This window comes from Paralichthys olivaceus, chromosome 1 (genome assembly GCF_024713975.1).
Source record: "Paralichthys olivaceus isolate ysfri-2021 chromosome 1, ASM2471397v2, whole genome shotgun sequence".
Classification (NCBI taxonomy): domain Eukaryota; kingdom Metazoa; phylum Chordata; class Actinopteri; order Pleuronectiformes; family Paralichthyidae; genus Paralichthys; species Paralichthys olivaceus.
In genome coordinates, this window is record NC_091093.1 from 25,829,849 (window position 1) to 25,855,632 (window position 25,784).

The 25,784-nt window shown below is 42.2% G+C and overlaps 2 protein-coding genes across 2 annotated transcripts in view; one reads left to right on the forward strand and one right to left on the reverse strand.

Moving 5' to 3' along the window:
- Positions 1–1,440: 1,440 nt before the first annotated feature.
- Positions 1,441–2,842, reverse strand: LOC109637238 (relaxin-3 receptor 1-like). The gene has a single exon (XM_020099458.2). The coding sequence runs from the start codon at positions 2,712–2,714 to the stop codon at positions 1,569–1,571; it is 1,146 nt and encodes a 381-aa protein (XP_019955017.1). The 5' UTR covers positions 2,715–2,842; the 3' UTR covers positions 1,441–1,568.
- Positions 2,843–4,293: 1,451 nt separating this feature from the next.
- The window catches only part of LOC109637276 (A disintegrin and metalloproteinase with thrombospondin motifs 7), a 61,534-nt gene continuing 40,043 nt past the window's right edge, over positions 4,294–25,784 (forward strand). Inside the window, exons 1-7 of the mRNA XM_020099524.2 lie at positions 4,294–4,561; positions 9,375–9,742; positions 16,950–17,133; positions 17,620–17,816; positions 21,590–21,673; positions 22,425–22,546; positions 25,572–25,721. Coding sequence (XP_019955083.2) covers positions 4,438–4,561; positions 9,375–9,742; positions 16,950–17,133; positions 17,620–17,816; positions 21,590–21,673; positions 22,425–22,546; positions 25,572–25,721 — 1,229 coding nt within the window. The 5' untranslated portion in view covers positions 4,294–4,437. The remainder of the gene's footprint in view (positions 4,562–9,374; positions 9,743–16,949; positions 17,134–17,619; positions 17,817–21,589; positions 21,674–22,424; positions 22,547–25,571; positions 25,722–25,784) is intronic.

Consider the following 25,784-nt stretch of genomic DNA (forward strand, 5'->3'; position numbering starts at 1 on the left):
TATATTCTCCACCACCATGACAACCAACTCTTTGACTTTTATTTAGACATTTGAAAAACAAGCTGATCACTTTATATATTTGACTGTTCATACAACCTGTATTCATCATATCTGATCTTTAATTCACCAGAAAGTAAATATGAAAGAAACTTGAGCTGTAGATTTAAATCGACAAAAACTCTTCTGAAACTTTTTGACTTTATCTCAAATGAGTTGAATGTATTCACTCTGGGACGTTCTGACTCAAGTTGATGGTTTGAATTGTGGAGTCTGGACCTGTTGTTTCAGTCGACTCATAAGAATATGATGATGTGAGCCTTTCACAGACATTTTGCTTTGATTTTAACAGAATAAACGATGCAGCCACATTGAAAAGGCTTCAAACTAAATGATATCTGCCAATTTGTTATCAGTATCTGACCTTTTTACTCCTTATCCACCTCAGGAATCCATCTTGGTCAAGCTGTAGTTAGGACACTTTGTTTGCACCCTCCCTGCAGCATCGTGGGCAGACAGTCTCTGGACAGGAGGACAGGGACAGATAGAGAGAGCCTCATTGAACCTGACGGACTGTCAGACCTGCTGCTCGGCTGCCTCTTGTTCACTCAGCCTGAAGGACGAGTGTCGTGGAGCAGGTTGGTGCAACAGCTGGAATCTATACAGCTGCTACTCACCTCTCTTCTGGGTCACCTCAGACACACCAGTGAAACCGAATCCTTCATTAACAGCTCAACAGGCTGCGTGTGTGAAATATTAAATGCGGTCAGTACATCCTCAATGTACCTGAAGTAGGGACGGAGCATTAGGAATTGCTTTTTTTTATGCTTGTAACAGAATATGGATCATATGGGCTCAATAAAGCGACTCTCTACTCGTGCTTTTAAAGATGCCTCAGAATTGAAAATGTTCTGTGAGGTTAAACAATGTGGTATCTGCAGTTTTAAATGAAAGTAGTGAAATCTAAACATGTGTCCTTCTCTGCAGGGGGAGAAAAATCAACCACTTATCCCCTCAGATGGAAAAAAGCCATTTATTTACAAAGATGCTTCACAGGGTGCAGGCACATGATTAGAAAACATCACAACATGATTCTGTTATAATCTCCTTGTCCGTTACATTTTACATGGCAGTCATTTGTTCATAAGATCCCTCCACGTCCCAGGGTCAGTTCCAGTCAGGAACATTTCTCCACATTTGTCCCTTCGTCTCTGTTCCGCCTTTGTGCTTGTCGAGCTTCACTGACGAGAAAAAACCAAAGTCATGTTACAGAGGAAAGAAATAAACTCTGTGCAGGTGCATTTTTAAACGATGAAGGAATTCATTGCAGGTCGGTTTATTCCATCTGCGGAATCAAGTCCGAGTTTTAGGATTCAGAGATGCCACAGATACAGTTCATCTTCCTCACATGATCTATATGAGGATGATGATGATGATGATGATGAGGACGATGATTATGATGATGATGATGAGGATGATGATGATGAAGTGTCAACATGGTGTAATGTAATGTGGGAACCTGCATAGCAAAGTAAAGTATCAGACTCCACGTGTTTTCCCTCAGACTGAGTTTATCTGGTGTGCGGGATCATTTTGGAGTTGGAGACTCCTTTCCGGTCAATGATGGACAGCGTGTACTCTCCGTTGTCCATAATCTGGAGAGGCACCACAGCCTGCGTCTCCCCCTGCGTAAAAGAGCGCGTCGCGCAGCCCCGGCTCGTGGACGGAGTGGGCACTCTCCAGAACAAACTGCTGAGCATCTTCCTGATCTCCGGCCTCATCAGACAGTAAAGCACCGGGTTCAAACAGCTGTTCGCGTGCGCCAGGCACACGGTGACCGGGAACACGTACGTGTGCACCATGTAGTACGTCTTATCCCAGTTGACCGCGTTGAACTTGACCAGGACGCCCCAGAAGGTGATGGCGTGGTTTGGCATCCAGCAGCAGAAGAAGGATAAAACCACTATAGCCACAGATTTGGTGACTCTGGACCTGCGCTTGGGGTTGCTGCTCCCCATGCTCCGCTGCCTCACGAAGCGCAGGAGCATCAGGTAGTTGACGCAGACGATGAGCATGGGGATGATGAAGGCGATCAGTATCTTCTGGATGTGGTAGAGGGCGAGCCAGTCGTGTCCTTCAGGGAACCGGAGGAGGCAGAGCTTCTCCCCGGCGACGACGGTCACTGCGGAGAAGATCGCTGTCGGAGCCGTGGCCACGGTCGCTGCCACCCACAGCACCGCGCACACCCACTTTACGCACCGCGACCTCCTGTAGGTTTTCTTCTTCAGGGCAGAGGCCACCGACCAGTAGCGGGTCACACTCATCGCGGTGAGGAAGAACACGCTCGCGTACATGTTCATCACGGTGATGGAGAGGATGATTTTGCACATGGCGTCTCCAAACGGCCAGCTGAAGTCCAGCGCGGTGTCCACGGCCCAGAAGGGCAGCGTGAGGACAAACTGGAAGTCCGTCACCGCCAGGTTGATGATGAACACGTTGATCTTCGACCTCTTCCGACCTTGGCGTAACCTCATGAGGAAAAAGACGAGCAGGTTCCCCACCAGACCCATCGCGCACACCACAGAGTACACCACGGAGATGAGTATCCTCAGGATGGGGCTCCCGTCCGCGCTCATGTCGATGTCTTCGAAACTAAATATCCCATCGGCTGGAGAACTCAGGTTCAGAGCTCCGCTGTAGTTCATTATTTCATCCATCGTCAAAGTTAGAGACCTGCACCCTCAGCAGAGTTTGTACTGTGCGCACAGACTAGAAGAATCAACCCAAACGCCCCATGCGTAAAGTGTCTCTGTCGCCATTCAGCGGAGCCACATCTTCATCACACCTCTCTGAATGACAGCTGACCTGGAGTCTGCTTTTATACAGGTGTGTGATTCCTCTGCTGTGCCGCGATTGGTCCAATGAGATGCGACAGAAGACGCAGGCATAGAGCTCAGACCATCCCGGTCCCAACAACAACACACACCAGACCCGGGATGGATGGGACGCACGTCGCTGCGCACAGTGGGGGTGTACCCGTGCGTAAAATGCGTCGCGAATGGATCAAAGTGTGTCAAAAAAACAACTTTTTATCAAGAGTAGCCAGATAAAATGCACGAATTAAGACATGAAGCGTTTATGATAAGATGAATAGAGGAGGAATTAAATGCTGAATTCAAGCAGAACAGAATAAAAACGAAGACACTTTAAAACCAAAACCAAAACAGTTGGAAGCTGTTTAAAAGTTTTTGTTTTGAACAATATTCTAGATCATTTCTGTTCGTGCACCTCATTGTCTGTTTTGCAGATAAATAAAGTTTAACCATCAGCACCATCAACCATATCAGTGTGTGTTTAATTTGACTGTATCATCGCTGCAGGATTATTACAACAAACCACATCATCTGAAACCTGAAGCTGCACAGGAGCTTTATCCCTGAACCTGCGGGTCCATGGTGCTGCCAGGCTCCCGCTAGAGGGCGCGCTAAGCCTGGGCAGATAAAGACCAACGATAAAGTGACATAACATTCTGGAGCTTAATGAACATTTGGATTTGGAACATAATTTATTCCAGCTGGTCCCATAGAGGAAAACACACTGTCATTGATTTTCTTGTAGAAATGAAATGAATATGATAAATAAGTTAATTTGTCTTCTGTGTTTACATGACTCCAGGCAGATGGAGTTTCCAAAGGTTTATGAAATCAGGAACTTCTTCAAACGTCCACAACAGTTTCATCAGGACTTTATGAACGTTTTTATCACACAGTTTCCACCACAGAGACAATTGATCTGATTCCTCTTCATGCACAAAGGGTTCATCCCTTTGTGCATGAAGAGGAATCAAAGATCTCATCGAGCCATGGCTAGAAATCACTTCTCCAGTGGATGAAACAGCAGGCCGCAGAAACTGGTCCTCATCTGACCCACTGAACCCGACTGACCCCTGATGAGGCTGAACCTTCCACTGGATCCGATTTCTTGGAGGAGCATTCCCCTTTAAGCCTGCAGCCCTCCGGAGAGATGGCCCATTGTCTTAAGTCCTCCCATCTGTGGGGGTGGCTCTGCACAAAGTTTGCAGAGGAAAAGTTTGTGAGCTGTCACTGGCTGTCGGGAGGAGACAGATGGAGAACAGAGGGCACAGCCACCCGTGAGCAGAGGTTCACACCGACTCGCAAACAAAAGAAGCGAGGACGCAACAAAGACGCACAGCGGAGGCGCGCGATGTCCGGGCCTGAGGTGGACAAGTTGGTCGGGTCTGTCAGAGTTTAAGGGTAACAAAGGAGAGAAGAAGAAGAAGGAGGAGGAGAAGAAAGAGGAGAAGGAGGAGAAGAAGGAGAAGTGCATCCAGCGCAGATGGAAGTGATTTGAGTTTTCCAGTCGACGCGGTGTGTGAGAGGCGTTAAATGTTTCTCCAGCGCAGGCCAGAGTCCTGACAACATGACCCGGTTGGAGTGCGGGCGTCACGCGTCGTTTGGACGAGCGGTGTCTCCCCTTCACTTCTTCATCGCACTTCTGACGCTGCTGCAAACCTGCAACACGCTGCGATCATCACAGGAAGCAGGTGAGTGAGCCAGAAAACCAACAAACCAGCCAACATTCAAACGTGTGATGGATGATAACACCAAGGTCTCCGCTTGTCCTTTGTGCACATTTGCTCCACAAGTGCATCTCATCGCAGCCCTGACCTGTGTTCACAGTCTCTGGGCCAGAGCAATTAAACCCAACATTCAGCTCAGTGTGGTCCTTCAGATGAATCACCGGAGGGTGAATCCCCATCCGCCCTCCCTGCAGTGCCCTTGAGCAAATCCCCCAGAGTCTCAGCTCTGTGCCTGACAGTGACCTCTGACCTCCCCCAGTGAAGGACAGGAAGCAGAATCATATCAGGACTGTAGAATGATTCATTATCATTCTTGCAATGGATCTGTGCTGTCCATCCTATGCTTTGCAATTTGTAGTAGTCGACATGCCCGGTGGATATCCTCGCATCAGAGAATTAATCCTCCTTTGTCTTGTGCACTGTCTCGTTTCCACCGCCAACACTTTCATCCTCTGGCTCTTCTTCGCAGTACGTGGTTTGGAAGTTAGAAGTCAGGGCCGTGCAGAGGAAACAGAAACAAGGAGTCGAGTAGAACTTAATTTGTCTCTTTTGTAAGTTGTGCAGCAGTTAAACACAAAATGATCAAAATTAAATAAGGCCATTCAATAAGATAAGAGGGGAAAACAACACATGCTGCACAAGCACTGATTTAATTAACAGGGCATGATGGTTGTATCGGTTCTTGGTTCTTCCTTGTGGGCAATATTAACAATCAGTAGGACACACACATCCGCCGAGGCCCAACAAATCCAGCTACACCAAACTGCACACACTCATAGATATCCGTTCCCTTAACATGCCTGATTAAAAAAGATCTGCCCCCACCAAGTTCGCTGGAATTGCTTCCAGTAGTTTTTTGCATTCTTTTTCCTAGGGGTGAAAACATGACCTCCTTCGTCAGAGGTAACAATGATAAGTTGGATTTTTAGGATCTTTTAAGGCGCCATAGGCCTCTTTACAAAGGTTGGAACGTAAAATACTGGAGAAAATAAAACTGGTGGGCAAAAACCTTTGTGAACAGGTGCTATGAGACAGTTCCAGTGGGTGGAGGCTGCAACACTGAATATGCCGCCACTGTGTCGTTCACAGGCTGGTGCAGGGCAGGTGGAGCACAGGACCCTATGTTCAGAGATGGAGGGGTTGTTCGTGTGTGAAAGTCTACGGATACCCTCGGGAGTTCATGTCTGAAACAGCAGAGTGATGTGTCATGATGTAGTTTGAGTGATTCAGTGAGGGATCTGAAGGAGAGGATGTAGGAGGCAGAATTCAAGGTCTGCAGCTCTGAAGCTCTATAGATGCCGGGGGTGGGGTTGGGTGCTGTCAGACAAAATGGATCCTTCTTTCTTTAACAACTGTTTGTGAAACAGCTCAGTGCCCCGTCTCATCCGTCATAAATTAGCTGAGAGAACAACAAAGAGCTGTCAGGCTCTGCAGACGTGAGTTGCTGGGGAGAGGCACCTTCCCGACCAAGTAAAGAAATCTCGGTGACAAACGTTGGTGCAGGAGCTTATTTTTTTCAAACTACTAAGAACAAGAAGAGAAATGGGACACATACGTCCTCTAATTCTCTCAGACAACTCCCCTGGCAGCAACATAAAGACGCCTGGCGATTCTGGGCTGTACATCAAATACCTCTTCCCAAGCCGAGCGACTTCTAGACGCAATCACAGGTGTGTTTTCCCACAGTGTCTTATTTTAGCAGTTATGATTGTTTCTGATCACCGTGGATAAATTGAAAGTCACATTCCTTTTCTTCTTCTCGTGGTAAACGATTGCTCGGAGACCCCCGGGGGAGCCGCTGCTAAACGAAAAAGACACAACCAAGTCCCTTGAATTCAAAATGAAATAGTTGTGTGTGTTTTGTTAATTAGGCAACGCTGAAGGCAACAACAGCAGATGGAGAAAACCAGTCATGTGTTATGAGTTTTCTCCTCCATGAAGAGATTCACCACACAAGGAGCGCAAGTTCATTCTTCTGCCAAGGTCAAATTAAAGTTTTAAATGTTTAGAAGGTTAAAAAAAATCTCCATCTGGATCCATGTTTCATTAAAATACATATAATGAAAAACAGTCGTGCTGATTGACTGATGATCTCTGGAGGAAGAACTATTCCAGGAAGATTCAGACTTTGTTAAAAGTGGAATTGTGTAAGATTTAAAGAAACTAGTGCAGTGGATGTTTGTTCCGGAGCTTCTTCAGATTTATTCCTCATTAGTGCGTCCTCCTCAAACAGATGTGCTCCGTACTGTCACCTGTTATTGTCTGTGTGCTGAACGTTGTGTGCAGAGCTTTTTATAAACAGGCAGAATGAGGTTAGAAAACTGAGTTCATCCCACCTGGTTTATCTGCAGTCAGGATTTTAAAGTCAGTGTTTTCATAAAATGAAAATGAACCATCTTCAGACATAAGACCCAAACCTTTCAAAATAAAAGCTATGTAATTCTGCTCAGTATATTGCGGCAACAAAACAAAGATTTTGCTTTTATTATAAACAAATTGAAAAAAAACAGGAAGAGATTCTTTGAGTGTTGTTGCCATGACGGAGATCAGCGCTGTTGAGTCAGTCCGATATGGTGAAATAAAAGAAATCTAAATATCAAAATGATCTGGTGGCCCTTTGCAGTTCATCCGAGGACGTAAAAGAAGACACGTTCAATTCAGTCCGCAGGTTGAAGGCACTCTGCCCCGCCCCCACTGACTGCCGCAGATGTCTATCAAATTCTTAAAATATTGAACACGCTGGAAGTCCAGATCACACCAAACTCTTTGCTGTAGCTTCGTCTCTATGTATGATTCCATCTGATCTTTATGTGCTGCAGTATTTCACACATCATCAGACTTGGGCTTGGCAATTAACTGAAAATGTATTGAAACCTCATCCTTGCACCGTGTGTCGTACCACACTGCCACTTGTCCTCCGTCCCTCCCCCCCTCTGACCTGTGCCCACTTTACACGTTAACAAACAACGCTCCTCAGAAGTTATCGGGACCTGTACAGTCCTTGAAGTTTACTTTGTGTTTGTTTGATTCACTGGATAATTTATGAGACACTTATTTAAACAGTCCAGCAACAAACATAAACAAGGTTAAAGTTTGAAATAATCGCGATACTGATTTGAGGTCAGATTGCACAGTCCCACATTCGACTGTAGCTGCTGTGATTGAACTGGAGCTCAAAGAATCAAAGAGAATAAGGGAATCCACTCGATTGACCTCGACAACGAACGTAGACGACAACAGAACCTGGGTCTTTTGTATCTCAGGTTGTCTGCATGCAGAAGCTGCTGTGTCTGGAAATTGTTATGCAACAAGTGTTTTATTTGTGCCACGAGTTACACAGAGTGAATGAGACCGCTCCTGTTGTTGTGACACCAGTAAATAAACGTATCTTTCTCCTGCTCATGCAGAGTGGCCACATTTGTTGATGCAGTTTAGTAAAACATCCCAAGTTTGTTCACTTGTTGTAGACAAATAATCTGTCTCCCTCTTCTCATCATTTGTTTGTTCTCGGCTCCGTTTGTTCTCAGTTTGGCGAAATCTGGTCAAATGTGTTTGATTCATTATCTAAAAAAATCCCATAATTATCCACAAACATCTTATTGCAGCTCGATATCGGGAGGAAAAGATTTCTGATATATCGATATGAGACTGGATATTTATTTAGTTACTTTTCTAAGTACCTATGAATAAAAAGAAAACTAAATTAAATATAAATATAATCACAGACTCTGATATATGTTTTGAAAAGGCTCATTTTGGTGGTTTAATGTGAAATACTTTGATTATTCAAGATGAATTTGAATGAAATGTTAAAAATTAAAATTATTTTCATGCCACTGTAGAGTCCTGACGTTTACTCCCTTCAGATATTCGTTTTTTAAGCGTCAGTGACAGTCGCTGGAGGCCACATGTTTCTGGGTTGTTAGTCCGTCTGTCCCAGTCTCGTGAACATTAACATCTCAGCCACGCCTACAGGGAAGGTCTTCGAATTTGGTACAAATGTTTGGTTGGACTCAAGTGATTCAAGTTTGGTGGTCGAAGGTCAATGGTCACTGTGACCTCACGCCACATGTTTTTTGCCTTGTGAACATGATTTGTCAGGAAGACCTCCAGGGAATCCTTTCAAATTTGGCACAAATGGCCACTTTGACTCACAGATTAACTGATTAGGTTTGGGTGGTAAAAGGTCAGAGGTCAAGGTCACAGCGACCCCACGAATGACAAAAAATGCATTTAAAACACTTCTAGTTTCATGTCTCATTCCGTCGTCACTTCATTTAAAAGTCTATTATGAAAGTGCACGCATTGATTATTCAGTGCGAGGGACTCAATTAAAAAGATACATAATCTTAAGGACCATTGAATTTCTGCTTGTGGAATAAAAACGTGCACCTTCAGTCATCTCATGTAAAGAGCAGAGAGGAGCAGAGAGGAGCAGGCTGCTGCTAATCCCTCGTCCTCTTTACCCTCATTCACAGAGGAGCAGTCTTTCTCACGCTGTTGCCTCAGCTACACACAGGAAATGAAGGAGTATTATTTTTATCAGAGCTTCACTGACTTTATCCAACCTGATGCACACAAGAGTAAAAACACGGTCTGCATCCTTCGCATCCGTGCTCAAACATAAAAATGACAGGTCACACGAACATATGGATTAGTTTAGAGCTTCTTCGTTTTGTTTACAGATTTACAGCCACTTAATTATATAATTACCCTCCTCTTTCCCATGATTTAATAACCTTCCTCCTTCTCTTCCCACCATGGCTCTGACTGACAGAGGGAATTCTGGGGGATCTGCCGCAGTATGAAGTGGTTCACCCCACCAGGGTGGATGCCAGAGGTCACTTCCTGTCCAACTTCCTGTCGCACCACGCTCGCAGAGTGCAGCGCCGGGAAGCCTCGGAGGGACCGGCTGACTTGGATCGAGTCTTCTACCAGTTGTGGCACGGCGGCCACAGTCTGAACTTTAACCTCAGCCTCAACCCGCACCTGCTGGCTCCAGGCTTCCTGACGGAGAGGAGGTACGGAGGCCTGGAGGGCGCCCAGATCCGTCCCCCTGGATCCACCCAGTGTTATTTCTTAGGAGAAGTGTGGGACGGGGCCACCGTCAAAGGGAACGCAGCCATTAGTACCTGCGATGGACTGGTGAGCGAACAAACTACTCTTGTTTATTACTTCACTCTCATATGTCGTATAGTTTTGTGTGTTTGTAAATTGTCTGCTAAGTGCTAACATCCAAAAATTCATGGGAGGAGGAGGAAGTTGTACGGCTCCTCTGTAAAGTATCAATGGATTTTCCACAAATTACCGGCGTCAAGTTATTCGACCTAACTAAAGTGCTTTACTCCGAGCAGAAGACAAACACAGTCCACTAATATTTCCCCTCGACGTCTCAAGTTTACAGGCAGTGCATCGTATATACAGTATATATATGTAATGAATACACACCCACTCACATCCCAAACCACCTTTAGGCTTTTCAGTAAATATATTCCTCACCTGTATTTCTCCATGAAAGTGTTGAAGCTTAGGAAGAAAGTGTCGCGCTCTGCAGCACAGTGAAGGATCGCAGCAGGATTCCAGCTGAAGGCTCAGTCTGCTGCGTACGATCTAAAGACTGTTTGTTCACTGTTCGTGGAAACGTGAAGGATCATCATGACCCATAGCTGTTGTTTGTTGTTTTTTAGAATTTGTTAAAAAGCAAGATTACACAATAACAAGTGAACGGATTTCCACAAAACGTAATGGAGGGATGTGATATCAGAGAGGAACCCATTACATGTTGGTGTTGATCAGGATATTATTTTTTTTTTACTCACTTCAACATTGCAACTCACGCGTTTTTCAATATTTTCTTTAATCATTCATGGCTCTTGATGGAAATGAAGTACAGCTGGAAAACTGCAAACAAAGTTGGAAGTAATTTTACTGAGCGGAAATTAAAGAGCTGAAGTTCAGGCCGGAGGCGTCATATTAATTAGCCAACATACGTGTCCTGGTGCCTTCATATGGCTGCAAGGATTTAATGACCTGAAGGTTAACGCATATTTAAAGCCGCAAAGGATTCCTCATTTACGTGTGTGTGTGTGTGTGTTTGTGTGATAATCGTTGGTGCAGATTGACTTTTAATGGTTTGACTGGGTGCGGGTATTAAATAACCTTTGACTTTTGTGTTATTACTGCCTGTTAGCGTCTGCATTCTATAACAACCAACGAGCCGATCTGAAAAAAGGCTTTATCCTAATGTGAAGAAGTTTAATTTCCCCTGGCGTCTTATTAGTGTCAAGTATGAAGAAAAAAGAATAAAAGTGAACAAAAACAATATCTCTCTAGTGAAACGTTTATGAACAGCTCAGTGTGTGGTTAATTTAGCTTTGAGCGTAGCATCAAGCAGAAATGTATTTATTTGTGAATATAATTAACATCAACGTGATTTTGCAAAGCGGCTGGTTTTCAAGTTACTGTCATCAAAAAAAACAACGATAGCAATAATTCCTGCAACAACAGCACCGCAGCACAGAAAACTCAACCTGTTCTCAGAGTGCTCTCCATTAGTAAGGTGAAACAACATCACACAGAGGTTCAAGCATTTCTGTATAAAATAAAAACTCTCTGTCGTTTCTTTTTGCCTCAACTGGACGAAATGTCCCTTTGAGACCGGCTTCCTGTTCGCACTCTGTACGCACGACCATGTTCACCTGCAAATTGAGAGTACGATCAAACATCACACTCGCACACTTCAAGTAAACAAACGTTGCCTTGAGCAAGTCTGAGGAGAAAGACATCGATTGAGTCTTAGATAAACTCCTCAAGGGCGACGCCTGCTCCGTCATTTGTAAAAACAACAGAGCCCTGATGTCATCAAGTCTGTGGATTCTTTATTGGGCACCTGAAGAAGTTTCCTGTGTGGGAACTTGACAAGCAGCATCATGCATATATGCACACAACATGAATTGATTTCGCAGTATGAGACCCTGGAAACTACGCTGTGTTGAGTTTGAGTCACAGTCGCATTTACACACACACATCTTGCGTAAACGAGAGGTAACTCCGGTGCATTGTGCAAGTTTCAGGGCTGCGTCCTTCAGCAGCACTGTTCTGTCGCATTGTTGCTCTTGCCAAGGAACTGCCAAGAAAACACTTCTCTTACCGTCACCTTCAACATCAATCCTGGATTCATGTGTAAGCACAGTATGTACTTCATTGTTCCCACGAGTTCACAACTGTATCTTCTTCCATGCCCACTTATCTGCTCATGTTTTCCGGGCTTTTGTTTTTCACCAACAGAAATATAAATGAGTGAATGTTTTCTGCAAACCTTTTCTGAGAAGCAGTCCAACACATCATGTCTTGCAAGCTCTCACATTTATTTGAATAGTAACTGAACATCATCTGCAGCTTCGTGATTCACTGGACTAATTGGCCTCGTACTGAGTGTGTACACTGAAAGTTTTCTTTTATACATTGTAACAGAACAAAATCCGTCTGAACTGCTCTAACAAACATGTCGAATGAATTTACTCTCTTTCCGTCTTTCTTTCTTTCTCTCTTTCTCAGACCCTATTTTTTATTTTGAAGTATTTCAGACCCTGCTTTGTTTATGTTCTGCTTTAATTCTTTCACAGCTGCCATGGAACACTGCTGCTGCGTTTGTTGGCTCATTACAGCCTCCTATTGATTTGTGGAACAGTTTGAAACCTGTGCTGTGGTCGCCAATAGTTCTGGTGGAGCGCAGTGTTCAGGTTATCAGCACCACCAGACATGAATCCTATTTGGTCCAGTTTTGCATATCAGTGGTAGTTCATCAAATCCAAAAGAATAATTTGTTAAAAATTAGATTTATCAATACTCAGATGCTGCTGTTATAAACTGAGAGTGGAAGCATCTGCTCCGTGCGTCAGCAGCCGCGGTGTCACTTCAGAGTAACGGAGTCAGATCATGTCACAAGAGTTTGACTGACACTGAGGAGGACATGGTGTCAAAGGGCAGTAAACACATCCTGGATGTTTTGAGGGGTCCACTGGTAACTAACAAACGGATCAATGTGTTGGAGAGAGAGAGCGAGTTAGCGCCACTGCTCTACATTAAAGCAACTGTGCAAAACTCTTATGTCACAGTTAGACTTGGAGATCTTTCATGTTTTGGATATTTAGGATCATTGGGAAAATGTGTTGGGACAATTTCTGAACATGAAGTTGCAGCTACAGTCTTTGTAATTTACAAACACCTTCAAATACACTACAACGCTGCCGTCAGGGAAATCTGAGGCTAAAGATCGACGTGCTCTGCAGATAATGAGCTGGCACACGTCTTCTCTGGTCAAATGTGCAGTGTGCTCTGTAACAACTGTGTTGATGACTTCAGTTTCATTTCCGTGCATCTCTAGTGGGGGCTTCGGTGTAGACTCCAGAACATAAGTGCTACGCTTCACTCACTTTGACACACACAAGCGAAGTTAAAAGACATTTGATTGTTAATCACTTGCAGACCTTCACTCTCTGAAGTCTACAGCTCACTCAGACACATGGCGTCCACATTGTTGCAGCTCTGCCTGTCTGCGACTGTGCAGCAGCCAAATTTTCTCCTTACTTGTTTTTGGGTCTGTTGGCTTCAGTCTGGCTCACAGCAAGTGAAACACATGATCAGCTGGATTGAAGTCATGTGACTGACGTAGCCGGTTATGACCCAGTTCTTCTGTTTGGGCCTAAAATAATCATCGGTCACTTTACATTGTAGATCGTCATTATAGATATTAATGTTTGAGAGGCTGCAGCTTGTGGCGCTGTTGAACTGAACTGCACCATGATGCTGCCTCTCATTGACATGAGCAGGGTGATTCAAAACCACTGCTACTAAAACCTTGTCCGTCCATCGATTGTAAGCTACAGCCCCCGTTTGTTCTCTTTGTCTCTCCCAGCTGGAGCCCGCGTGAGAAAGAGGAGGATTTCCTAAAGAGATGATTACAAAAAGACTTAACTGACTAAATGTGATTTCAGTTGGACCGTGACGTTGAGAAGTGCGCACTTTATCCCCAGAGCCATTCTTCTCCTCCAAATGTGGAATTCCCATTCCTAAAAATATAAGCCTTGAAGAGAAACCCTGTTAAAGCAACAGTATGCAACATTTACTGAGCTACAGCGCCCCCTGCAGCCACACTTAGGTGATTAATTCTGTCAGGGTCCATGTTTGAGCAAATAAGTGGTTTTCATTTAGAAAAAAAAACTGGTTATCACCCATGATCCTCAGCTTACAGGAGATCGTAACCACTCACCACAGAGAGCAAGAACAGACGTTCAGCATGAGTGGGAATGAAAGAGGAGAAAATTCTCCATGTTCACAGTCAGTGAACCATCAAACAAATTTTAAAACTTTCATTTCTAAGGTGAAAATGTTGCACAGTGTTGCTTTAAATTTAAATGTGGAACCACATCAACAGGTTTCTATTGATTGATATTCTACTGAAGCTGTATGTAAATGAACTCCGTGCACTGCTCTTTTTCTGTCTGACTCACACAGAGTATCCTCCTCTTCATAGCAGACAACTTCCCATCTATTGTTTGTGCGTGATGGTTTGTTTGTGTGTGTACATGTCTGCAAATGTCCCTTGAAATTTGTCTCACAGTGGAAAAAGAAAAGCAAACACAGTCTGACTTGACGTCTGGTGCACGACAGAGCGTCATTGTTTCACCTCAGTAAAGACGAACTCCACTAATTGAGTTTTCCAATAACTGTTTTTACCCCTAATTGGTTTTTCCCTGTAATCTTCAATCACTTTTTCAATATTAAATGTTTCTTATCAGTTTGCTCTCATGCAGGGCTCTTTTAACGTTCAGCAGAAAATAACTGCTTCAATTAATCAGCGAAAATTATACGGTATTCAAGAATCTGCAATTAGTGCGGTCATTACATTTCAAGAGTCCCCAACATTAGTGAAAATCATTTTGTAAAACTACATTCCAGCATCCAGGGAAATATTATCATGTCGATCAGCTTACAACATAAACAATACTCTTCACTGAGCCACAGACGGGATTTTACTTGAGATGTGTGAGTGCATCAGATGGTTTTGTCTTGCAAATGTCAGGTTCACGCCAACAATAACACACAATTCCGTTAATGATGCACTGGATTAAAGAGGGAGAGTGTGTCTGATATTCAATGAAATGTCAAAGATGTCCAGGAAGAGAACAAGCAAAGGTTCAGACATTATTATGTTAAGATTCACTGTGCTATATATTCAAATATGAGATGTATCAACGTCTGTGTGTCATCAACAACCCAGTGTCAAATCAAATAGAACATAATATTATTACAATATTCATTATCAGTTTTCACATGAGCAAGAGGGATTAAAATAAATAATAAACTTATTTTCTAATGTCAAGTTAAAAAAAAAAAAAAAAGCAAAGCAAAATTTCAACGCAGGTTAAAAACTGAACAACTTTAACTCCGGCCTCTCTCTCTTCCTTTCTGTTCCTTTATATCTCGGCCCAACTTTTTCTTGTTCAGTAAGAGAAGAGAGTTGTTTGCTGCTTTTAATTATCGTCACAGTCTCTGAACATATGAGACACACTGGTTTTGAACCTCCCGAAGAATAAAGAGTCCAGTCTTGATTAAAAAACTTTCTTTGAGCTGTGTACACTTCTCTTGTTATGGCGCGACTTGTGAAATTACTTCTCTGACTTTTCTCTGACTCACCTCTCACCGTCTTTTCTTTTTTGCTGCAGTTTTTGGGCTGTTGCTTGAATATAAACAGTAATTTCTGCATGTGTGCTCACAAATATGTATATGAATATTTCCATCAGACTTTTTTCCTGCAAGAGGTGCAACGCCTCAGGTTAGAAATACAGTCCCGTAAGAACCAGCTAAGATAAATCCTGCAGATGGTGAGAATGCTGCCAAGACACCCTGACATTTTACAGAAATCCACAGCACACAGAAACAAACAGAGTTCAAGAATGTTGTTTACAGAGCAGATGGGCTCATAATGGAAGCTAATATCAACAACGCAGTCTAAAAACTGTTAATGCTCTACATTATATACTATACAGCAGCATAAGTGCTCCAGTGCAGTGATTTTAATAAGAGTTAATGTTTTGTTTGCATTGTCCGTGTGTATTCAGGCTGAAAGGATGAATCATCTCAAGTACAAACTAACGTTCATTAAGCTGCTGACACACGTGTTGTTGTGCAGACACGTGTGAAATCATGCATCTCCCAGAGCTGCTACACGTAATCCAATTTCATTTCATCTGAGTCTGTCCGTCTCAGTCCAGGCAGGTCTGATGATTTGTCTCACAGAGTCACGGTGGGTTTTGGGACAAATTTCAACAATTCATGACGGCTGCAAATACACGAGTCTGGACATAAAAATTCAGCGTGTCAATTACAAAGACAAGTAAGGAAAAGACAAAAGATGCCTTTGTAAAGTGTTGGGTCTTCAGTGCACGAGGTCGTCCACTGTGCAAATATCTGAAAGTCAATCTGACGGATGAACACCATTTTTTTTTTTTTAAAAAGACATTGTTATGGAAATGTGCATATTCTCTGTATTCTGCTGAGGTACTTACTGATCCTATTCAGAGTGAGGAGTAAGAATGTGCCCCAGCACTTCAGTGTCCAAGGACATCAGGCCTGAGGGACACCAGACATGTCTCAAGGTGAACACTTCATGTACCTTAGCATCAGAGAATGTGACCTCAAGTATAAAACACATTTCTGGAGCTCATTGTCACGTTGTGTATTGGAATGTGTTCTGGGGCCGTCTGCAGGAGCTGAATCAGACCTTCGAGTGCTCAGACCAAAATCTGCGTTTTGAATGTAGTCCGGTTGAGGTTTGGTGAGTTCAAGGTTTTCATGTCTGAACTGACTGGATTTAGGTGGTCAAAGTTTAAGGGGTGGGGGTGGGTGGCGCCGTGAGGGAGAGAAAGCTGAGCTGAGGGTTATGAAGTAGTTGAGAATTAAACATAGGATGAGTGGAGGTCTCTACTACAATTTGGTTTTGGTACCGTGCCAGTGTGGTTTAGGGTTCAGTGATTTATGTGACATGTGATCTTTCCGCTGTCTCAGTTGGGCTCTGAATGTCGACAGCAAACATACGACTTCAGAAAGTTTATTCTGTGTCACTGAAAGTGAGCTGAGCCTCCACATTTTCTCTTAAGGACTAACCAGAGCTGCTCTTAAGAGATGTGTCACTCCAGGATGAAAGAAAAAAATCGAAAAATGCATTTTAATTATTGAGCTTTTTCTTTTTTAAATAGTTAAATATTTCAAAAACTTCTTCTGAGATTTTCCTAATCACACAAGTTGATGAAATATTCAGATTCTGACTTGCCACCTTTCTTTTCTTCAGACAGGACTGTTCAAGTTGTCTGATGAGGAGTTTTTCATTCAGCCTCTGGAGAAGATGAGCGAACAGACGACGGCGCCGCAGGCCCATGCCATCTACAAACGCCATGCCCCCCCTCCCTCCTTGAGTCCACTCATACAGACGATCTCAGGGAATCAAACACTCAACGGTACCTGCGGACTCAAAAGTAAGTCACTCATCTCTACAGATCATGACTCACGATGCCCCGAGTGAGGAAAGACCAGAGTGAAGATGATGACTGATTAAAAATGTCTTGTCCCATGAGTCGCTCTCCAGCTAAAGTGCAGAGGTCAGAAGAATAAAAACATTGAGTTTTAATAGCTCATAAATATGATACTTAAAATTCTGAGACGGCTTAATTGACCATAAAAGAAATATGATTATCCTGGAGAAATCAAGGAGGAGATGTACTTTTATATCGGCAATAACTCATTTGGAACTTGCACATCTTATACCTCATGAGTCAGTCTGGATAGATGGATAGATAGATAGATAGATAGATAGATAGATAGATAGATAGATAGATAGATAGGGCTCATGCAGAGGGGGCTTGATCCTATAGAAAAAGGAATAGACTGTATGTGGAAAGTTAAAAATCATCACTGGTTTGTCTTCTGAGGTTTAAATATCTATTTCTTTCTGCCGTCTCCAGATTCTCATCAAAGTTTTGAAGACGTGGAGAGACAGCGGGAGCGGTGGGAACGCCGGCAGCAGAGAAGAAGGAGAATCCGTCATCGCTCAGTCAGCAAAGAGAGGTGGGTGGAAACGCTGGTGGTTGCTGACCCCAAAATGGTGGAGTATCATGGGAGCAAAGCTGTGGAAAGTTACGTCCTCGCCATCATGAACATTGTAAGTATGTCTAGTTTATACAGTATGTGAATGTGCGCGTGTCTTCACACCAAATATACATTTCTAGCCAAGCTAAGCTAACTGTTCCCATGTAGCTTAACATTAATGAATGGATCTTCTCATGCAACTCAGTCGTCAGGTGGAAAAGTTTTCCATCACAGTTGCTCTCATGTGTCGTCCTTCATCGCTCATAAACATCAAACAAAGCAAATGAAGAAGACGTCTTCATCACATACGTCCATCATCCATCCATCTTTTCATCCATCTGTTCATCCACCCATCCATCTTTCCATCCATCTGTTCATCCATCCGTTCATCTTTTCATCCATCCATCCATCTGTTCATCCATCATCCATCCATCTTTTCATCCATCTGTTCATCCATCCATCCATCCATCTGTTCATCCATCCATCCATCTTTCCATCCATCCATCTGTTCATCCATCCATCCATCTGTTTATCCATCTCTTCATCCATCTTCCCATCTATCTTTTCATCCATCTGTTCATCCATCTTTTCATCCATCCATCCATCTGTCTATACATCCATCCATGGGGGGTGTTGGAGACAATATCACGTATGATGCATTAAAAAAAAAAAAAAAGATAGAAGACTGAGAAACACTTCCAGCAGTTTGACCGTGTCTGTTTTAATGTTTTAAAGTATTTATAGCTGCATTACTTCTACAATAATAACGTTAGTGATGTTTTGAGTGCTGAGTCACAGCACGTCTGATCATCTGCCCAGATGTTTGGATGATAACCACAGACACTGTTGTGGTTGTTACGACTGGATCCTGGTTCAGTTTTTCCTTCTCCGTGTTACCAGCTGCAGGATTAAAGTATGACTCTCAAACCTTTTTAGAATGAATGTTATTACAACCGTTCCACTAGGGGTCAAGTAGACAAGTAGACTTTTCTATTATTGATTAACACATGAAGGGGTTTTTCCAAAATACAGTCATGTGCTCCGACCGCAGCTACTGGACGGAATATCAGAGGACAGAATATCAGGAAAGGGAATTCACTGACGGAGGATGAACTGACTTCACAGAAAATAATACACAGAGGAAGCAGCCATTATTTCCCACATCCTCTCCTGATTCTTTTTCGGAGTCCTTTTCGCTCCAGCTTTCAACTCCCAAACAATTCAGCTTTGTGAAAACAGCCTCGAGGGGAAACCACCTCTCACACGTGTCCCAACAATAAGTAACTGCATCACCTTCCTCAGCTGCCAGCTGCGCCATTGTTCTGTTACAGACGCTTTTTTAAAGTTGTCGACTTACAAAAGCTTTTATATATTTTATATATATTCTCTGTCACCTGATGCAGCCTGACTTATGATTCACATGTAACAACCAGGGGAGTCAACCCCAGCAGAGAGAAAGTGGAAACCGTTTCACAAAAATAGCTCCTGACTTCCTTTCACATGGTGATCTAATGGTAGATGATTGTGTTTCCTCTGCGATATTTATTATTATCACTGTGTGTTCACAAACAAGCTGACTACTGAGGCCATGCAGCAATAATAGATGCAAGGGGAATTAAATAAGCACAATTAAAACCTCAGGCTTTGGTACAATTGTACAGTGTGTGTGGTGAAACTAACGTGGGTCGCAGTAGAATAAATACCTTCGCCAAGGCCACACAATCATACATGTCGGTATAGAAACTTATTGTAGAAACATAAAAAGTAAAAACTCATCCAGGTTCTTGTGAAATTCATGAAAACCTTCAGCAATGTTACATAAACATATAAACGTATGAGTCCCGGTGGAAAGAATAACGTCGCTGAAGGTAACAGCAGCACATTGTTCTAAAAAAGAATAAATCAGGGGCTTTAAATAGCTGCAGCTCCGTCTTATTCACAAGATAATAAAAGAGAAAAATGGAAAACTAGATACGCTTTTTTTAAAAAAGCCGCAAAGTTGATTCTGTTTGGTGCTGCGATGAGACACGACGGCTTTAAACAGAGTTTTTAAAGAATTAAGTTAGAACTCGTACAAAAGGTTTAGGATCTGACGACAATAAAAATCTGGCCAATATAATATGAGTGTTGCTATTAGCACTGATTGAATGAGCTGCATTGGTTGTGTAGTTTTTTAAATGGAGTTGCATTCAGTTGTACACATGAGAGGTGACAAAAGAAAACAAAAACCCTGCAGACGTCGTCTCTTCTGCAGGTCAACGTCTGTGTGAGGTTCTCGTCATATTGTTGTTTTTGAGTGTGGATACTGAAGCTTGTACAGTCCTCCTCCTTCGTGCAGCTTTACATTTGTAATACTCATACACATTGTCAGTCATCCATTACATCCACTCTGCAGATTTTGCTCCAGCTTCACCCTTGTCTATTATTTCAGCTTTGTTTTCAGTGACTGTGTGAACGACACTAAACAGATCACAGGCTCAGTGCTGCCAGTCTGAGCTGAACTATGTTCTGCAAATAAATAATAATCCAACACACTTCCTCTGTGCTCTGAAACCACATGTTTTTATATATCAATTAATCCATCAGACGTCATTTGTACGGCACAACGTTCTTTACAGAATAAAGCATGTACAGAGGAAAACAATGTTAACAGAGACTGAGGAAATGCAATCGTAAATCTCATCAATTTGAAATAAGGAAAAGGCAGGTAAACAAGAAAAGATTAAAATGATGGAGATGAAATAACAAAATGCTGCAACAGGAGTAAATAAAACCAGATATTAAAGTTAAAACAATTCTGACAAAGTAAATCATTCCTACATAACACATTCTTAAAAAGGTGCAGACCACGGACACAATGACTGAATTTTCATTATTTGAATCCCACTAAACGCAGATCCACACTCTGGCAACATACGCAGCGTGGGCGCTCTCTCTTTTTAGAAGTGTCTGTTGAAAACAATGCTCGTGTTTCACATCCATCTCATTAGCGTGAGTTCCTTTCTCCTGTGACCTTTGTTTCACAGCTCTCACTTCTCATCTCTCAACGTGTTAAACCTTGATCCTTTTCCTGTTCTCTACTAATCAGCCCCACGCTGCTTCCTGCCCTTTATGAAGCTGATCTCTCAATCATCCCACGCCTCCTTCATTCAAGAAGTCACTGTCCAGGCTTTAAAGAGACTGTATTTAAATGCACTTTTTAATACATTTGTGTGGTATACTACAAAAAAAAAGTTTAAAAGTCTCGACACTTTTCTGCCTTGTGGAATCAACAGCTCTAAAAGCTTTGATGTTAAGTGATTCCACTGATAAAATGCTGGAAGCACGATATCAAACCTCTGAGGTTGTTTGCAGTTCACGTCGCCCAGAAATGATTTTCTCTGAACAACTCGGGTCATCTCGAAAGTTGCTTGATGCATAAATGGAATCAAAGTATCCGGACAAAAGGAAAATGTTTTATTCTCTGTTTAGTTTTGAATGAACTTTTAAATGTTGTGTTTAAATGTATTCATTGGCGTTGAAATGGAAATCCAGAGGTGAGATGTCACACGAGGGAATAATGACTCTGTTATGCAATATATTCTTTTCAAGTGATTTTTCTACACAAAGAAGTTTCCTCTTTTTAAATAAAAAAAGTAAATTCACAGATAACTCATGGCAGCTGTGGCCTATAATATGAAACACATTACACACATATATATATATATATATATATATATATATATTATCTATACATCATATTCTTTCCTATCAGTATAATTATTGATTATTGATGTACTCAGTGTCATGATCAGTAGGAAGCATGTATCTGTGTAAAATGCATAACGACATTTTCTCTTCTTCCAGGTGGCGGGCCTGTACAGAGATGCCAGTATCGGAAACGCAGTCAACATTGCGGTTGTTCGCCTCATTCTTCTGGAGGAGGATGAGGTAAAAACATATTTGTGGATATTTATTAAACTGTGGTTGATTTTAAATGATAAAAAACAGACATCAAGGTTCATCTTTTGAATGGATACAGAACAGATTGTGTATGTGTGTATCGTGCACTGATAATCAGACGACATTCAAACCACATTCAATTCACTAGATCTGGTTCTTTATTCGGATATGCACCAAATTGCACACACTCATAAAAATCAGATTATTAATAATTTCCTGACAAATCAACAAAATGTTGAAAGATCTCGCTTCATTAACGAAAGTAATAAAAATAAAAAAAACTCCAGATGCAGATCTGCACCAAAATTGAATGGGTTCTTCACCGACTCATATCAAATCCTTCCTCCAAGTTTCATGGTCATTGGTCCAATAAACAAAACAAAACCTCTTCAGCTGATTTGATTAACATGTTATTCATCTGAATTAAATTAATACAAATCAGCATAAAAGCAAAGATAGAAACTGAAACGCACACGTGGAGAAAGAAATCCTGGAACACCAAAGTTCATTTACAGCAATTAACTGCAGAAAACAACACAGTCTTGCATGATGTCATCACCCGACTCTATCACCCACGCAAAAGGTTGAAAGCAGCGATGGTGCAATTAAAGCCAAAGGCTATTTCTGTCGTATCGACCTGATGTTTTAATCTCTGCTGTCCTCCAGCTACAGATAAAGATCATTTTTGACGTATGAACTGTATGTTTTCTTTCCTCCCTGTCATCCCTGTGGACAACAGGACGAGTTAAAGATCACACACCACGCCGACAACAGCCTGAACAGCTTCTGCAAGTGGCAGAAGAAACTCAACATGAAAGACGAACACCCGCTGCACCACGATGTGGCCGTTCTGATCACCAGGTAATAAGCAAACATTCAAGGAGATCGGTCCCGAAAGACGCAGCGTGACTCATTCACAGTTTCCAGCCGTTCATTTTTAAACTTTTTATGACGCAAACCATGACATTTCAAGTGAAGACAAAAGGACACAGATCTTTTATTTGTCTCAGAGCACCCCGGCAGAGTACCACCGCTAACCTCGACACAAAGACTGAGGATATGATTTTCAGAGAAATAATTATTTCTGATAATCTAATAAAAGGTTTTTTTTAGTTGTTTTATATTGTTGTCAGTTTGATGCAAGATTCCGCAAAAACAATGAAACAGATTTCCATGAAACTCGGTATAAGAGTGTGGTGGAGGTCAGGGACTGGTCCATTAAAGTTTGGTGATGATCCGGATCAGGTGGCGGATTCAGGAGGTTATAAAATCAGGCATATTTAGGGAACTGATATCTATGAGTGTGAGCTGCCTGATTGAATTGAAGGTGGACTGCTGAGCCTTGGTGGAGGTATGGACTCTACTGAATGCTCTAGTTTCATCTGCTTTAGTTTGAATAGGAGATGTGTTATAAATATTCCTTATAGCTTTAAAAATATTCTTATATGCAACATTTAGGTCCCACTCTGTTCTGGATCCCACTCAAATATTCTTTTGACTTTTAAATGATTGCTCTCTCTTTCATGGCCTGCCAGCATGCACCTTTCTCTGATCATCACAGGGCTCCAGCCCCAGATCTCCTGTTATTACCAGAGCTGGAGTATATCTGCGAAATCTCAGGAAATATCAAGTGAACCTCTTAAATACAGCTTCACTTCTGCAAACCCCTCAGCTGCGTCTTAAGAGCTGGACTAACACAGACCTAATGGATCATACGTACACGTGTTGCCTTCATCAAGGAGGTTATGTTTTTGTCTGTGATGGTTTTTGTTTGTTAGTCGTTAATTTTGCTCAACATGACCCAACGAAGAGCCCATTAAATGCTGGTGAGTGTGTGATTTGCTGCACATCCAAATAAAAATCTGGATTTAGTGAATTAATAAAATAATAAGAACATAAAAGTGGTTTCATAAGGGGACTGTTAAACCCTTGGCAGACCAATTATAAAAAATACGCATCATTCACATTATTAGGTCAAGATTTATCACCTTTTGAGTTTGGGCCGATTGATGTTTTGTTCATCTCAAATTCAAATCAGTGAACTTTATACCCTCATAGGAAGTATAAATGTAGGTCACCCATATTTTAACAGTGCTCAGGGCTCCCAAGAGGAATTTCAGCTGTGTCTCAGTCGCCCGTCTCACGAGTGTCTGACGGGACGGATTCAGGTCTATTTTAACCAATCCAGCTGTCCACGCAGAACATGTAAATACTCACCCTTTAGTCATGCCACGCGTCCTGTGAACTCGGCCCAACGTGTATTTTTACCTCTTTATTTCAAGTCGATGTTTTAACTTTCGTGTTTGCAACTCAATACTGTTCCTGAAGCTGCTCATGCTTCACCTTCTGTGCAGACGTGATGTCAGAGCCCAACGTATGCATGTAGTTACAGGCTTTAGAAATGGAAGTTACTTGAAGTGTAAAAATACACTCCGAGTGAAGTTTACATGCTCAAATCAGGAGTGAAAAGTGAGCCGCTGCGTGTCCCATGTAGAGTCAGATTGTTTAAAATAGAAATGTTTCTGTTCCTCCAGCTGTGTGTCGACTGAAGAGTATCAGGGTCGGGCACAAGAGGAAAAAATGAAAGAAGGACGAGTGCATTTCAAGGATGAAGTTCAAATGTTGAAAAATAAAGTCAAACAAAATCAGAGAGGATTTTCTTTTTTTGCATTTTGAGGATGAAGTTGAAATGTGTGAGCTGCCGATGTTTCCAAGCTTGTCTGGTTTCTATCTCAGATCAGATGCAGTTGTCAGCACAGTATTAGTACCTGATGCTGATCACCACACTGTGTTTCTGTGCTAAAAGAGAAATATTTCATCTGCACACTCTGTTCACCAACATTAGTCGTGACCTCCGTCGCAGAGGTCATGTATTTCGCCTGTGTTTATTTGTTTGTTTATTTAAAGAACACAACGCGTTAACACAAATTCAAAGTTCATTGGTGCAGTTTGTTAATAGCTGACAGTTAGGATATATTTCTCTCATCTGTCTTTTGGACTCACCTCAGATAATCCTCCATCTCTGTCCTCCTCTTCCTCCCTGACGGATACTTTATCTGCCGCTTAAAGACACTTCATTACTTTAGTGGCATACTCTTTCGTATTATTCTTCCTTTTCTTGTCTCTCTCTGGCTCTTGACTTTGAATGATGAACTTTATGTAAGATAACAAGGACACGCTAAACATAGTAAAATGTTGTTGTGATAACTTTCTGTGAAAGTAAAGGAGCTTTGGACCCTAATCAAAGATTAATTAACGTGATATAATGATTTCTCTTGTATGTACCTACACTATAGACATCTGTCACAGCATTAAAACCAGTTAGTGGTTTTTGGCGTATTTACATATAGATATCAATAAATTGAAGACTTTAAGTTCTGCAGAAACAAAATGAAATGATTAGATTGCTTCATGTTGTCATTAGAGTGTTGATGCAGTAGGTTTCACATAATACATTTGTATTACCTTAATGATAACTTCGGAAGGGTTAGGGATTGTTTTGCCCCATCCAACACTGACAGACAGATCCAGCTGTTCACCATTAATATATCTCACATCTGTGCTGCTGTTAATTCATATTTATAGATTCATCTGTTTGTGGCCATAGAGAGTAAATCAGTTCACAGTCAGTGCTTTCATTTTCTGTATATAAGGGGAATGTATTCGATTTATAACAAACATGACTGTGACTTGTCTTGCACACAGTTTGCAGCAGATGCAGTGTTTTTTAAAGTCGCCCTTCTCTACCTTGTTTTTTACCTCCCACTATTTTTTATCTGTCCTTCGTCACCTCGTTTCTTTTCTTACTAATCTTTTATGTTTTGTCTTTTCATGTCGTCGTGTTTCAACTGAAATCTGACCAACGCTCCACCTTCACTTTTCAAAGGAAGGACATCTGCGCTGCCATCAACATGCCCTGTGAGACTCTGGGTCTGTCCCACGTGGCCGGGATGTGTCAGTCGCATCGCAGCTGCAGCATTAGCGAGGACACGGGGCTCCCGCTCGCCTTCACTGTCGCGCACGAGCTGGGACACAAGTAAGGTTAACCACACATACCAACACAAACACACACATATCAGGATACAGGTTCAAATAATCA

What these genes read in the sequence shown, in the direction of transcription:
- LOC109637238 (XM_020099458.2), bottom strand. Translation starts at nt 2,714, where the DNA reads ATGGATGAAATAATGAACTACAGCGGAGCTCTGAACCTGAGTTCTCCA.